The sequence below is a fragment of the Heterocephalus glaber genome, unplaced genomic scaffold (genome assembly GCF_053883595.1).
Source record: "Heterocephalus glaber isolate CG9 unplaced genomic scaffold, H.glaber_assembly_v1.0 deba00000546, whole genome shotgun sequence".
Taxonomy (NCBI): Eukaryota; Metazoa; Chordata; class Mammalia; order Rodentia; family Bathyergidae; genus Heterocephalus; species Heterocephalus glaber.
Window position 1 is genome coordinate 39263902 of NW_028258147.1, and position 14592 is coordinate 39278493.

General features: G+C 35.3%; 1 protein-coding gene across 6 annotated transcripts in view; it reads right to left on the minus strand.

Moving 5' to 3' along the window:
- Positions 1–9429: 9429 nt before the first annotated feature.
- Positions 9430–14592, minus strand: part of LOC101714814 (G kinase-anchoring protein 1) — a 62529-nt gene continuing 57366 nt past the window's right edge. For all 6 annotated transcript variants that reach the window (XM_087204761.1, XM_013078714.3, XM_013078715.3 and 3 more), the window contains 2 exons: positions 12220–12297; positions 9430–9743 (listed from right to left, as the gene is read on the minus strand). In XM_087204761.1, coding sequence (XP_087060887.1) covers positions 9696–9743; positions 12220–12297 — 126 coding nt within the window. In that variant the 3' untranslated portion in view covers positions 9430–9695. The remainder of the gene's footprint in view (positions 9744–12219; positions 12298–14592) is intronic.

A 14592-nucleotide genomic window follows, 5' to 3' on the forward strand; every position in this document is an offset into this window, starting at 1 on the left:
TATCATTTTAATGAAGTGCTGAATACAGGAGGGATGAGTGAAAAAAGTAAAAAGAAATGTGTAAACATCTCTTGAGAAGTTTTGCTGTTAAAAAAAGATTTATAGCTAGAAGAGAATATGGTTTGAAAGATTTTGTTTTTCTCTTTAAATGAAACAAAGTAGACACATTAGATACTGATGAGAATGATCTAGCTGAAGAAAGACAGGGGTGAACAGAAGAAAGTGTTGAAGGATTGAAGCCTTTGTGAAGACAATGGCTGAGACACAGATAACTACGTAGTAAAGAAATCTGGCAGATACTACCTTAAACCAGTAATCAAGGCTAACAATGCCATGAGTAACACATATTGGTATCATGTACCTCCTCATATGATAAACCAAAAAGGCCACAGTATCAACTCTGTGATATTCTTGCTAAAAATGAATACTGTCAATCTAAAATCATAATAATACTTTATATGAATTTAAGAGCATTATACATAATAACAGCATGTACTCTTCACAAGGGTCAAATTCATGAAAGACAAAGCCTGAAAGAGCACATGACCACTAAATGCTATGCAGAACACTGGACTGGATCCTGTCCAGTTTTAGTTCATGGTATTGTTAATTTCTAATGATTATAATAATTATTTGGTATGATAGCTATATAAGATGTTTACAGGAGAGAAGCTGGGTGAGATATAATGAAACAGAACACTAGTTTGGTAAATTTATTTGTAAGTCTAAAATTACTTAAAAATTAAAAGTTAACAAAAGGTCATAGTAGATTTAGAGGTCTCTATGGAATTAAAGAAATAATGCTGCAGAGTACTACCAAAAGGCCTAAAAAGACAGGTGTTATTCCAAAAGTGGGTGCTTAATGTTAAGCTTTTGGGGATGCTACTGAATATAAGTTGGTATAGGGTATGACTACAAGAATATGTGAAGCAGAACGGAGGGAAGAAGATACTTGAAGGTAAAGTCTGAAAAAGAGGCCACCAACTCAATAATGAAAGACAACCCAATCAAAAATGGTCAAAGGATTTGACTAGATATTTCCCCTGGAGGACATTAGAATGAGCAGTGAGTATATTAAAAGATACCCAACATCATTAATCACTAGGGCAATGAAAATCAAAATCCCATAATACCACTTCATACCCTCTATGGTGGCTACAAGAGACATGATAATAAGTATTGGTGAAGAGGTGGAAACCTCATGTATTGTTGGAAGGAATATAAAATGGTGGGGCTGCTCGGAAAACAGTTTTAGAAATACCTCAAAAAGTTAAATAGTCTGGGTGTGTAGCTCAGTAGTAGAGCACTTGCTTAGCCTAGGTGAGGTCCTTAAATCCCCCAGCAACACCTTCCAAAAAAAAGTTAAACATAATTACCATATGGACCAGCATTCAAGAGAACCAATGGTAGAAGTCCACAGAAAAAGCTGTATTTGAATGTTCCTAGCAGCATTATTCATAATAGCTAAAAAATGTATTCCAGGAATAAAGAACTGATACATGCTGTAACATGGATAAGCCTTGGAAAGATTGTGCTGAACAAAGGAGACCAGTAAAATCTTTGAAAAGGCCTCATATTACATGATCCCATTTATATTAAATATCTAGAATAGGTAAATCCACAGAGACAGAAAGCAGATTAGTGGTTGCCAGGAACTGGGAGGGCAGAATGTGGAGTGACTGATATAGAGATTCTTTTGGGGTGATGAAAATGTTCTGATGTTAGTAGTCATGGGTGCATAACCTTGAGTATACTGAGACCACAGAATACACTTTGTAAGGGTATATTTTATAGTCTATGGATTTTTTTTGTAGTATCGCAGATCGAACTCAGGACCTTGCGCTTGTGAGGCAGGAGGTGGCACCACTGAGCTAAATCCCCAGTCCCGTCTATGAATTTTATATCAATAAAGCTGTATTTATAAAGACCCCAGGGAAATGGATGTCTCTATGTGGATGTTCGAGTTACTGAGAAGGAGGGAAGAAACAATGACAAGGAATCTACTGTTCTTTCAAAGCATGAGAGCAACTTAGGCAGGTATTGGCAGATGGCTGTAACGAGGAGAGCTAGGCTAGTGGTACCAGAGCTCAGCTATGGCAAGTTTCAAAAGAGCTGTGGCTTATAAAAGGAAAAAATTGCCTGGGCAGCAGTGAACGGCAGTAAAGTCACTTCCAGGAAATGTGTGAAAAAGTACCTGCCATTTGAGAGCACGTCAAGGGCACCTGTGTTTTAATAACCAGATTACCAATAATAAATTTATGGCAGAATAAAGATTATATATCACATCAGCTTATATCACAGTTTTATAGAAGGAAAACAGGTTTTTATCCACATTTCAAAGATAAAAATGATATATGCTATAATGAGCCAATATAATCTTTGTTAGTCCATGTTTGCAGTACATCACATTCACCGTGGGGAGTTGGTACAGGTACAAAACACATCCTAATTCTTTTTACTTCCCCTTCTTCTCCTTCCCTCTCCCTTCCTCCATCTCTTGGTCCCCTAATATAATCTTATTCTTTTTTTTCCCCCACAGGACTGGGGATTGAACCCAGGAACACTGCCACTAAGCTACATCCCCAGCCCTTTATTTTTTATTTTGAAATAGGACCTCACTGTGTTGCCTAGTAGTTCAGACTCTGGCAGCAGCTAGAGTTACAACCAATATAGTCCTGTTCCATGTAGACATACAAGATGGAACTGAAAAATAGGGTGAATGTTTAAAAATTTTATTATAGTAAAAGACAAACTGCCATTAATCCCCCTTGCTTTGAACACACTTATTCCATCATTCATGCTACTTTCTGAGAGTTATAGAAGTCCTCTTTTGCGTCTTTATGAGATGTTGATAAAAAATTTGGTGAATGTTATGTGGCATCAAATAGAAAAGCAGCATTTAAAAACATTACAATATGTCCTTATCCACTGGATCTAATACCATGTGACTCTTCTCCAAAGTCAAAATAATCATGAAAAGTAAACGTTTTGAATCGATTCAGGATACTGAGACAGCCACAACAGCATGACTAATGATTCTCATGAAAGAAGACTTCCAGAACTACTTCAGAAAGTGGCAAGGATGATGGGATAAGTGTGTTCAAAGTGAGGAGTGTTTTGGGGTTTTTTTTGTGGAGTTTTTTTGGTACTGGGGATCAAACTCAGTAGTTTGCACTTGTGAGGCAGGTGATGGCACCACTGAGCTAAATCCTGGGCCTGAGGAGGAGTGTTTTAAGGGGTGATCAGAGACAGTATATCTCATACTGCGTAGGGAGACAATGTATCTTTCATTGTAATACAATTTTTAAAAAATTAAACATTCACCCTGTTTTTTGATCATACTGCAAAGGTCTCTTTTGAATGTATTCTGCTAGACTCTCAGTTACTTTGTTAAAATATTCATTTACAAAACTATCATGAATACCATGTATAAATAAAGTAAAATTTCAGCTGGTAAAAGAATCTAGGATTCAAAACTTCTAAACTCAATCGATAAAAACACTGGGTAGGCTTTATATAATTTTATATAGCCATATTCAAGATTTTTATCTTGACATTTTGCTTCATTGGTAGCCCTTTGGTTTGGCCTTTGTCCTAAAGCTACTAATTATTCTGCAACTCTTTCTGGGAAAGACTAGTACTTTGAGTTTTACTTTTGAATCCAGCAATTCCTGACTCCAATTTTTCAAAAACAAGTTTTGTTACTTCATCTTTCCTATATCTTATATTAGCAGTTAAAGAAATCAACTGTAAATTTCTGTATTCCATCTGAAAACCTTTCCAGTCATATCTTCATAGTTTCATTTTCTATGCTATTACAGGCAACAATGTTGTCAAACTTTCTCTCAATCTCTTGAGCTTCCAATAACATTTTTCTCCCTTTCTTTCAATGTTACCAAAAGACTTAAGTTCCTCCTGCCACCTGCCTGAATAAGCTTTGTTGGACATTTCTTCCTTCTCCTTGCCCTGGGTGACAAAAACCAATTATCATTAGCTTTGGGGTTTTCATTATAGCACCACCTTTTTCCAGGTAACAATTTTTGCTTTGGTTATTTGTTGCTGTATAACAAACTACTCCCAAATTTAGTAGCTGAAAATGCTGTTGTCTAAGTGTTGTTTTTTCCAAATTCCTATGGTGAAAACCAATCATCAGTGTGATGGTTTAGGTGGTAGGGTTTTGGGAGGTGAGTAGGTCGTGCAGCACAGCCCTCACAAATGGTCTTCAGATCCTTACAGAAGAGGTCCCAGACAGACGCTTTGACCCTTCCATCACATGAGGACACGACTAGATGGCATGAACCAGAAAGCAGGTCCTCACACAACCCTAAATCTGCCATGCCTTACTCTTGGACTTCTTGGTCTCCATAGCTGTGTGAAATAAACTTGTCTATAAGCTCCCCAGTTGATGGTATTTTGTTATAGTAGACTGAAAGGACTAAAGTGCTAGAGCAGTTCTTACTGGGGATCTTATATGTAGCTGCAGCCAGAATGCAGCTGAGGTCGAGGTCATAGGAAGCCTTGACTGAGACAGATATCCAAGATGGCACACTTACGTGGATTATAGTTCCTGCTAATGACTAAGCTGAGGTCATTAAACCAGGGACCTATACTTCTCAAGGTACTTATCTGTGGTAGTTAGCCTTCCTGAGGAAGCATTCCAAGAGGGTAGAAGTGACAGCTGCCAGTCTCTTGGGGCCCAGGTTTAGAAAGTGTCATTTTTGCTGTATTCTACTGGCCAAAACTGTCACAGAGGCCACCCAGATTCAAGAGAAACAGAGACAGACCCCACTTCTTGAAAGAGTGTCAAAGAATTCATGGTCAAATTACAGGAAAGGGCAGTTAAAAATATTTGTAATGGAGTTTACATAAACTCACATACTCTACTAATGATGTAAATTTGTCCTGAGTCTGTGCATGTCATTCTTCTGTCTTGACTCTTAGCTCAATGGCTTTCAGCCTGACTGGCTAGTTTTTAAAATCATCTAGAAACCTGGTTCACTATGATATTCCAAAATCTTTTGTTTGCTACCATACATCCATAAAATGTGGTTATTACAACATTTGGAAATAAGAAAATAACTGAATCTAAAAAATATTAGCAAAAATACTTGCTATGAAATAAGCCTAGATCTTATCAGCACTATGGTTTGCTGTGTCACCGAAAGGTTCTTCTGCTGCAAGCCTGGTCCCCAACATGGTTATGCTGAGGCGATGCAAGCTTTACGAGGTGAGGCCTAGAGGGAAGGATTAATGTTAAAAAAGTGAGCCTGGCAGCCCCTCAAATCTCTCTTGCTTCCAGTCTCACCATGTCGTGATGCAGCAGAGAGCCCTCTCCAGGACTCTGGCGCTATGCTCTTGCATGTACAGAACTGTGGGCTACATAAGCCTTTCCTTATAAAGTAGTGAGCCTCTGCTGTTACATCAGGGCAACAAAATAGACTAGAGAGTGATATGACTAGTATCGTCCTTTCTAGAAGCCAAAAGGCTTTATTATATAAACTATTTGTTAGTATTTGTATTATCATTGAGTATACAAAACAAATATTATGTTTGGTAAGATTAAAGTTACTGGCTCAAGATAAGCTACAGTGTTGAAGAATAATATCTAGCTGTCAGTTATTTTGCTCCAATAATAGCTGCTTTAATGATAGGGCTTAAATCAGTTTTTTCAAAATGTTGACCCTGTCTCTAAAATCAAACTTTAGTACTATAAGCTGGTGAGGAGACCTCAACTAATATAAAAATAGAAACAATGAATTTTGCTTCTCCTTTTCAAGGGATATGACAGACTGGCTTATTCAGACTAATTCCTGTTTGAAAAGCTGAAGTGCTGGAAGGATTTTTAAAAGCATCAAAGACTGGATGAAAGAGGTGGTCATCAAGTTATGGACTCAAAGAAAATGAGAAAAAGAAACAGAAACAGAGAAAGTTGTCAGAATGGGATTAAAAACAAAAAGCTGTATTATGCCTTTTATAAGAGATCCATTAAAGGGCCGGGGATTTAGCTCAGTGGGTCCGCTGCCTGCCTTGCAAGCACAAGGTCCTGAGTTTGATCCCTGGTACCAAAAAAAAAAAAAAGAGAGAGAGAGAGAGATCCATTAAAAAGTATAAGAACACAAGCCAGGCATGATGGTTCATGCCTATAATCTCACCACTCTGAGAGGCTGAGGCAGGAGAATCAAATTGTGCCCAGGATAGGCAACAGAACAATTTAGGGACACCTTGTCTCAAAATGAAAAAAGGGCTGAGGATGCAGTTCAGTGCAAAAGCTCTGAATACAACTCCTAGTACAAAGAGAAAGAAAAGGTATGTGTGTGGGGGGGAGGAAAACACAGAAAGACTGACAATAAAAGGATGATACCAAATATACCACAAAAACACTAAGTTCAAGGAAGTTTGCACAGCTATGATATTGGATGGAGTAAGGCTTTTAAAGTAAGAAACATACTAGTGAGTCCCTTCAAAGAAATAAAATTTATCTTTCAACATAAAGACAATTTTAAATTTATATATACCTCAAAAACAGACTGACAGTAGACAAATCCACAATCACTGAGATTTTAACATATCTTTCTAAGTAAATGATAGAACAGAAGACAGAAAATCATTAAAGATATATTAGACTTGAAGAAACTTGATCTAATCAAACATATACAGAATACTGCGTTCCATAACTGTACAACACATGTTTTTCAATCCTACACAAAACATTTACTGTGTAGATCACAAATTGGTCCATAAAGCATATCTCAACAGATTTCAAAGAACTGAAATCACAAAGCATGTTTACTAATCCTAATCTACTATATTCAGTTGGAGCTCAAATATATATCAATTAAAATTGTTCTAAAAACTAATTTTATTTAAGATGGTAGAATCTGTATATATCTTTTTTGAGGTATTGGGAAGTAAATTATCTATTCCCAAACAAATTTATAAAGAAAGCAAATTGTATATAATGACAAAAAATCTGTAAAATAATTCACATCTTAGTTTATATGATTTCAAAAAAGTTCATTTTGAACAGTTGTCACCAGAACTCTAAAACATGATTAATGATAGTAAAAGTTCTAAAGTTCTAAAGTTTAAGCAACAGGAAATAAAACAATTGAAACTCTAAGCAAGTTTTCTTGTAGCCACTATCTTACCTACTTCAGTTAAAGGATTCTGGATTAAAAAATAAAACTTCTATCCCCAAGACAAGTCCCATAATAATTAACATTTAATCAGTTGAACATGTAAGTAAACAAGTTGGTGCAGTGTACTTCATAACAGCAAATTACTTAACATAAATCCAACCAAAAGTAGTTTTCTTATATTTTATTGCAAAAAAACAAACCCAGTATGTTAGATAAAATTTTAAGGAGAAAACTTAAATTGACCCATAATTTCTCCCACCCAACCCAAGCAGTTTGATTTCAGAATTAACCACTTTCCAGTTTGTCCAGGTGCAGATGTATTTTTTCACATAGCTGCAATCACTGTATACAAGTTTGTACTTTTTAAACTTGGTTCAGCATACTCCATGTTTTCATTCATTTTAATTACACCTTTTCTGGAGTATACATAATACTACTTCCCACTGAAGTATTTTATTAACCATTCAAGTTAGACATTGGGGTTATTTCCAAGGTTTGGTAATTTGTTACTACTGGCTGAAATTAAAGCACAAGGCCTGTAATAGCACTTGGTAACAACACCAGCAGTGGGTGTTGACTTTTCTAAAAAAGGGAGAAACACTTTAAATTCAATCTAAGAACTTACCCCAGAAAAATTCCTCATGATTTACAGAATCTGGAGAATCTCAGGATTTTTTTCTTACTACAGTGGATGGTAATAGCTACACATCATGAAAATATACTAATGTGTATGTCATAAAATAATTTTATATTTCTTTTCAAAATCCCCATGTTCTGTTTAAACATTCTTAAAATTATCATATTCAAAGGGCCATAATTTCATGAACAGAGAGCAACTTAATTTAGTATTAAACTATGAGTTAGAGGTGGTTAAAAAGCAACCCAATTATATGATGGCAAGTAAACAACTAACTGGTGGGCTTTGAAGTCAATCCTTTATTTCCCTCTTCCAGTCTCTATGTTTTCTTAACTGTTTCCTGTTGTTTGTGAGTATTTTAAAGGTCTATTCTGTTCTACATAAAAATCAACCAAACCTCACTCATTCTGTAGCTCCTTTCAGGGAACCTCAAGATCCCTCTTCCCCTTTTTAGTACTGGGGATGGAATCCAGAGCCTCACACATGCAGGCAAGTACCCTACCACTGAGCTCCAGCCTCAGATTCTTTCTTAAACTGCCAAGTCTTAAAGAATTGTAACTTTTCCTCAATATCTTGCTCTGTGCCACTGAACAAGCCATTCTGAATGCCATCAGTGTTCTGCACCTGTTAAATCCAAGTCATGTTTGTAACCTCAGACCACCATACAACCTTCACAACCTTGCCTCCCACATTTCTGACCACCCTGTGTGTGTGTGTGTGTGTTGTGTTCTGCTTACAAAGTCTGTCCTCAGCAATACTTCTCTTCAAATACTTATCCTTGAGTATGTCAATTATTCATACAGTAACTACAGATGGATCCAAAATCCTTAATTCCTTTAGCTTCTCCTCAAAGGTCTGGATCTCTATTTCCACTCTACTTTTAGATTCTCTAAAAGAAAATCCAACTTAATATGTCAAAAGTCAGTTCTATCCATCTCCCCTACATTAATTCACCCATCATGGAAGAAGACAGACATATAAACAATGATGATAATTTTACAATCTCTTAAATTTTTTTTCTCCAAATATGGTCAACAAGTAAAATCTTTCATAAAATGGTGGTTTTGGAGGCCAAGACCAGTATCTGTGTGTTCATCTTTGTTATTACACAAAGAAAACCTTTCTTTTAATGAATCATAACTGTATTTTAGTGAATATACTAAAAAAACTAAGTCTCATAAGCAACAAGTTATTCTAGTACTTGACTACACTAATGAAAAATCTCTCATTCATTCCTTCTCATACATCAGCACTCTTCCTATTCTAAGTGCGTCAAGTTACTGTCCTCAGGGCAGATTGTTCTTTAAACAAATCTTTCAGACCAGATTTCATTCCTTCTGCCTGTAATGCTTTTCAACAAATTTCCAAAAGTACTTTGTAAAAAATATCTGTTTCTAAACAATATAATACACATGATAATTAGTTTTTTCTCTTGTTTTACTTTACCCTCTTCTATCTTCAATTTTCCCTAAGCATAAGCAGCTACCTGAGGATATCAACCACATTTCACTCATCTGTCCTGTAAGGCATAGTGCACAGAAAATGCTAAATATTCGCTGAACTGAGAGAATCCAATTAATTGACTGAGCTATAAAGCAAAAAATAATGTTTTCACATTGTTTATGGAACTTTAAAAAAAATCAAACACTGGACAAATAGTAAAGTAAATTTATTGAATGATGAAAAACTAAAGTGACAAGAAGTATGGATAGTAAACAATAATCATTAAGTTCTACTGGAATTCTAATTTTTTCTTTTCACTTTTAAGCCAAAAAACATAAATTTATAGACTATTAGCTAGTTGCTTGTTGTTCCTTCAACAAAACTGCATAGTCTAGCAGCTGCACAACATTAAATATCTACATTTTTGAAAAGCCCTGAAAGTTTAATTTTTGTGCTGACTTCAAAGGCTAATGTAATCACCTGCACTGGTCAGATTCAGAGTTTCTTTTTCCTTTTCTGCCACCCTGTAAAGAAAAACAGAGCAAAGTACTTAGGAAACACCATTTTGGGGCCATTTTAATTTAAAGAATATGAAACCAAAGGCATTTTGTAATATGAAAATGAAGCATTTTTTTCTTGAATTCATTATAAATTTGAGTGCACATACAACTAAATTATTCTTATATGGTTATGTTAATAAATGTTAAAAATGTTTTAGAAAACAGTTTTAATAGTTCTACATAAATTTGTCTAGTCTTAATTTGTAAGATCATAAATATCTTAATTTTTAGAACTCATTTTGACTGCCCCAGAGCAAAAAATATAGTTTTTGATCACTATCAAAATAAACCATACATTTAATTTGTTCCATATGAATAGCAAACTTAGGAATTCAGTTCACTACTTTCTGGGTACTTCATAATTCAAGTTCTGTCTAGTATTGTTCATATTAAACAGTGCTAGAAATTTGATTTTGTTCATCAGTAGAATGGAAAGTAGGTTATACTTTTCATACTGTTTTCCTGCATATATAAATCTGTACTTAATGGTTACATATGAAACACCATTTATAGTATTTGACATGAATCAAGAAAAAAGGAAGGTAGCTTAAAAAACAAAAACGTTACATGTATTATTTATAACATAACATTTTCTGCTTTAATTTAAAAAGCAAATACTGTAGTAATTTGGAAAAGATAAAGCTACAAAGAAGAAAATAAAAATCATTCATAACTACATATTCTATCCCTCAATTTAACCATAAGTAATGATTTGATAGATTTATCTACTAGTAGTTGGGAGCTGCTTGTCTGTGGAAATACATTTATAAAAGCGGTGGTCATACCAGGGGCATATCAAGCCCAGACTCATTTGTAACTGATGGCATTCATCTTTATTTCTTTCACCTTTCTCCTACCTATAGTGTCTCTCTTGGGGTCAAAACATTTTTACATCTAAAAAGTAAAAACATCCCAAGTGTAAGAATGTTATTCTTTGTTCCTGATAACAAAAATTCTGCAAAGATTTATTCATAGAAAAATAGGGTTTTGTTTGGGATAAAGGTTTTGTTTGGGACATGAGATATGTAATGACATGGTTTGTTTTTTTGTTTTTTTTAAAAAAGAATTATTTCCTGTTAGCAGAAGATAAAAATGAATTTGGAAAAAAATTTTAACACATTCACAACGGAGCCGTAAATTCCTACGTCTCACTGCTGGGTAGTTTGTGCCGCTGGTGGTACATGCATGACTGTCCCACTTGGCAACCACCAATGGGACTGTTCCCTGCCACCCAATGAATGGGACAGTTATGCATGTACCATCAGTGGTTAAAGATAGAAGGAATGTGTTAAAGTAGGTAACCGATATTTATAGCCACCAGTGTTATGAAGCTTAAAATTTTTACCATGCTTCTCAATGAGATTTTTAAAAAGAACCCCAAAAAAGAAGCATAAAGAACCTTTCCAAAGCTTCCACACAAAGGGAACTCTCCCTCTCCAATTGATTCACAAAGCTAGTGGCATAGAGCTTTTTTGACTATGGTTTCACATTAATTAATGTATTTCATGATTTGGACACATATATCTTTACATACAAATATATTTGTGTATGCACACACAAACACATATTAAAACAAAGTACTTTTTTTAGTGCTTTATTCAGAAAAAATGCTGAATTTGATCTTGTAAATGCAGAAAAAAATGACAGAATTAGAAAATAATTTTATTTACTTTTTTATATTGGGGATTAAACCCAGGGCCTTTTTGCTCAGCTACATTTGAGCCCTTTTTATCTTTTATTTTGAAACAGATTCTTGCTAAGTTGCCTAGGTTGGGCTAGAATATGCAATCCTGTTACCTTAGCTTCCCAGCGTGCTAGGATTATAGGCATGTGACACCATGCCCAGGTAAAACCATTATTTTGCAATCCCTAAAATAATACCTAATACAAATAGTATCTAATACAAATAATAATATCTAATACAACTATCATCAATGGGTAAAATCACTAGGTGAAAGGGATACTCACATAATATGAAAGCATCACCCACATGTTACTTATTAAATATAAAGGGGAGGGGCTGGGGATTTAGCTCAGTGGCAGCATGCCTGCCTTGCAAGCACAAGGTTTTGAGCTCGAAAAAAAAAAAGATATCTTTACAGGGAGATATCTAGGAGACATCACTGTTCTAAGGCATCAAACTTATGATGTAATGGGACAAATGGCATTATGTGCCTTCCCTCAATATGTTTCAATGGCATGTATACCACATCTGCTGTGTAGTTCTAAGGATTTTCCAAAATTATTTTAGTATTGCTGTATGCACCAATATCAAGACTAATCTTTTTCTAAAATGTAAATTTTATGACCAACAACAAAATTATTAATATATTTGGTGGATAAATTTTGGCGTAAGAATGACAGTCCATTTATTCTCACATAGTATGTACTCAAAATGTACTGTTTGTGATGAAAACTCTTTAAAATGGTAAGAGCATACCTGGTACTTGGCTAATTCTGCTTGTAATACTTTCACTTTAGATCTTTCTTGTTCTAATGCAGCATGAAGTGAAGTTACCTAAAACCAAATATTCAATAAGAAAACAATTTTATAAGTATAGTTTTTTTTTTGCAATATAGTAACTCTTAACACTTATTCACAATGATAAAATGTGACAGATAAACTAGTATCTGAGGAGAAATCGTCCCTATAATTTCTATTAGCTATATACTAAAGATAGCTAAGATGAGCTCATTGTAATAAGAGAAAACAGAATAACTGAAGGAGAAAAAATCAAGTCTTATAACAGGGTAAGTTCTGTCTGCTCTTTCTCTATGTTTATAGTCCATCTAAAATACCACTGTATCTTCCTCCATTTTTCAGGATATATCTATCTTCCTTGGTTCAAGTTTAAATAGAATCTTCACTTATTTGCTATTGCACAATAATACAATTTCTATCACCATCTTGCAACGTTGATGCACTGTGTTTCTACTACATTAAATTTACTAACTTAAAGCTAAGAATAGCTTAAGAAAGCGTGTCCAATGCAACCAAGCAGGCCCAGGCTGGAGGCAAGCCCCCTTGCCCCATGCTAGGGCACAACCATCCATGTCCTCCCTTTTGCTTTTCCTTGCCATGAGGCAGCAGAGGCAAGGACTAACTCACATACCTAATCCTGGATGAGGACAAAGTCCAGGGAGAGAAGGGAGCAACCAGAGCCCACCTATCTCAACCATAAGCCCAAAGTCCATTTGGACCGCTGCCCTGCAGTCTATATCCGGCAGAGACAAGAGGGTTGATTGCATTTCCTGTCTACAAAGGGAGCAAGGAATGTGGTTTAGATGGTAGCCACATTCTGGGGTGAATGAACAGAGGGGCCTCTGGTATGGGAAAGGCATCTCAAAAACCCACAAGTCTTACGCTGCTTGGAGAAACTGCGACAGGCAGGATTTCAAGAATGCCAATCTTGGAAAGATGCCACTTATTCGAGAAACACCAGAATCTTTTCTTTGAAGTAGTCTTCTTTTGATTTATGTTTATGCTAATGGGCTGTTACTATTTTTAACATTTTCCATCATCGAGTTCTTTGGAGGTTTGAAGTTTTTACTCCCCTTTTTTTTCCTTTCAGTTTCTTTTCTCTTTTCCCCTTTCAAATTTCCCTTTCTTATCTTTCATTTCCTATATTTTTGTTTATCCTTTTTCTTCTTTGTTCTTTCTTGTCACTGTGCTCTAACACTATCAGTTTCCTTTTACTTCTCAACAGGACTGCCTATCTCACTTTTCTCTCCTCTCATTTTTAAACTATGGCAATGGCACCCCAATTTAGCTGGTCATAAGAATCAACTAGTAATCTTTAAAAAATTCTGATGTCTAGGCTTTGTTCTAAACCTATTTAATTGGATTTTAATCTGCAATCAAAAAGTTTCCCCACAATTTTGATGATCAGCCAAGTTGGGAGTTGCCTGTCTGTGGAAGTACATTTTTAAAAGTCATATTACAAAGCTATAGTAATAAAAACAGCATGATACTGGCCTAAGAATGGACATGAGGATCAATGGAACAGAATAGAGGATGCAGAAACAACCCCAAGCATATGCACCTATTGATCTTTGACAAAGGGACCAAAAACTTCTGCTGGAGGAAAGATAGTCTCTTTAATAAATGGTGCTGGGAAAACTGGCTATCCACATATAGAAGATTGAATCTAGATCCATATTTCTTACCATGTAGTAAACTAAAATCAAAATGGATCAAAGAAGCAAATGTTCAAGCAGAAACAACCTGCTAGAAGAGAAAATAGGTGAAATTCTTGAAGTCATAGGTGTAGGCAAGGACTTCCTGAACAGAAACCTAGTTGCACAGGAAATAGTAGACATTCCTAGTTTGATCAAGTTATGTTCCTGTGACTAGGTCTTTAAGTGAACTGGCGGCTAAATGAAGAACTGTATATAGTATGTACATTACAATATTCAGAACAAAGAAATAGTCAAAGCAACTTGATGACTTTGCTTTTGTTTACATAACTCTTAATTGCAGTACTGTAACATTTAACAACATAAATCTACAGTACTGGATAGTACAATCATGAAAAATTACAGTACTCTATAAGGTGTACTGTATAAAAAAAGACACCGAGGCTCTATAAACAAATGTACAGAACTATACAAAACAAAAAAAGATGGGTCATAAGTCCAAACAGCATGCCTTGGTTATAAGTCCAAAGAGTTGTTACACAGGTAGTTCATGAAATGAGGAATATCTGTACTGAGAATCAACAAATGGGATCATATCAAATTAAAAAGCTTCTGCACAACAAAAGAAACAACCAACAGAGTGAAAAGACAACCTACAGAATGTGAAAAATTGCCC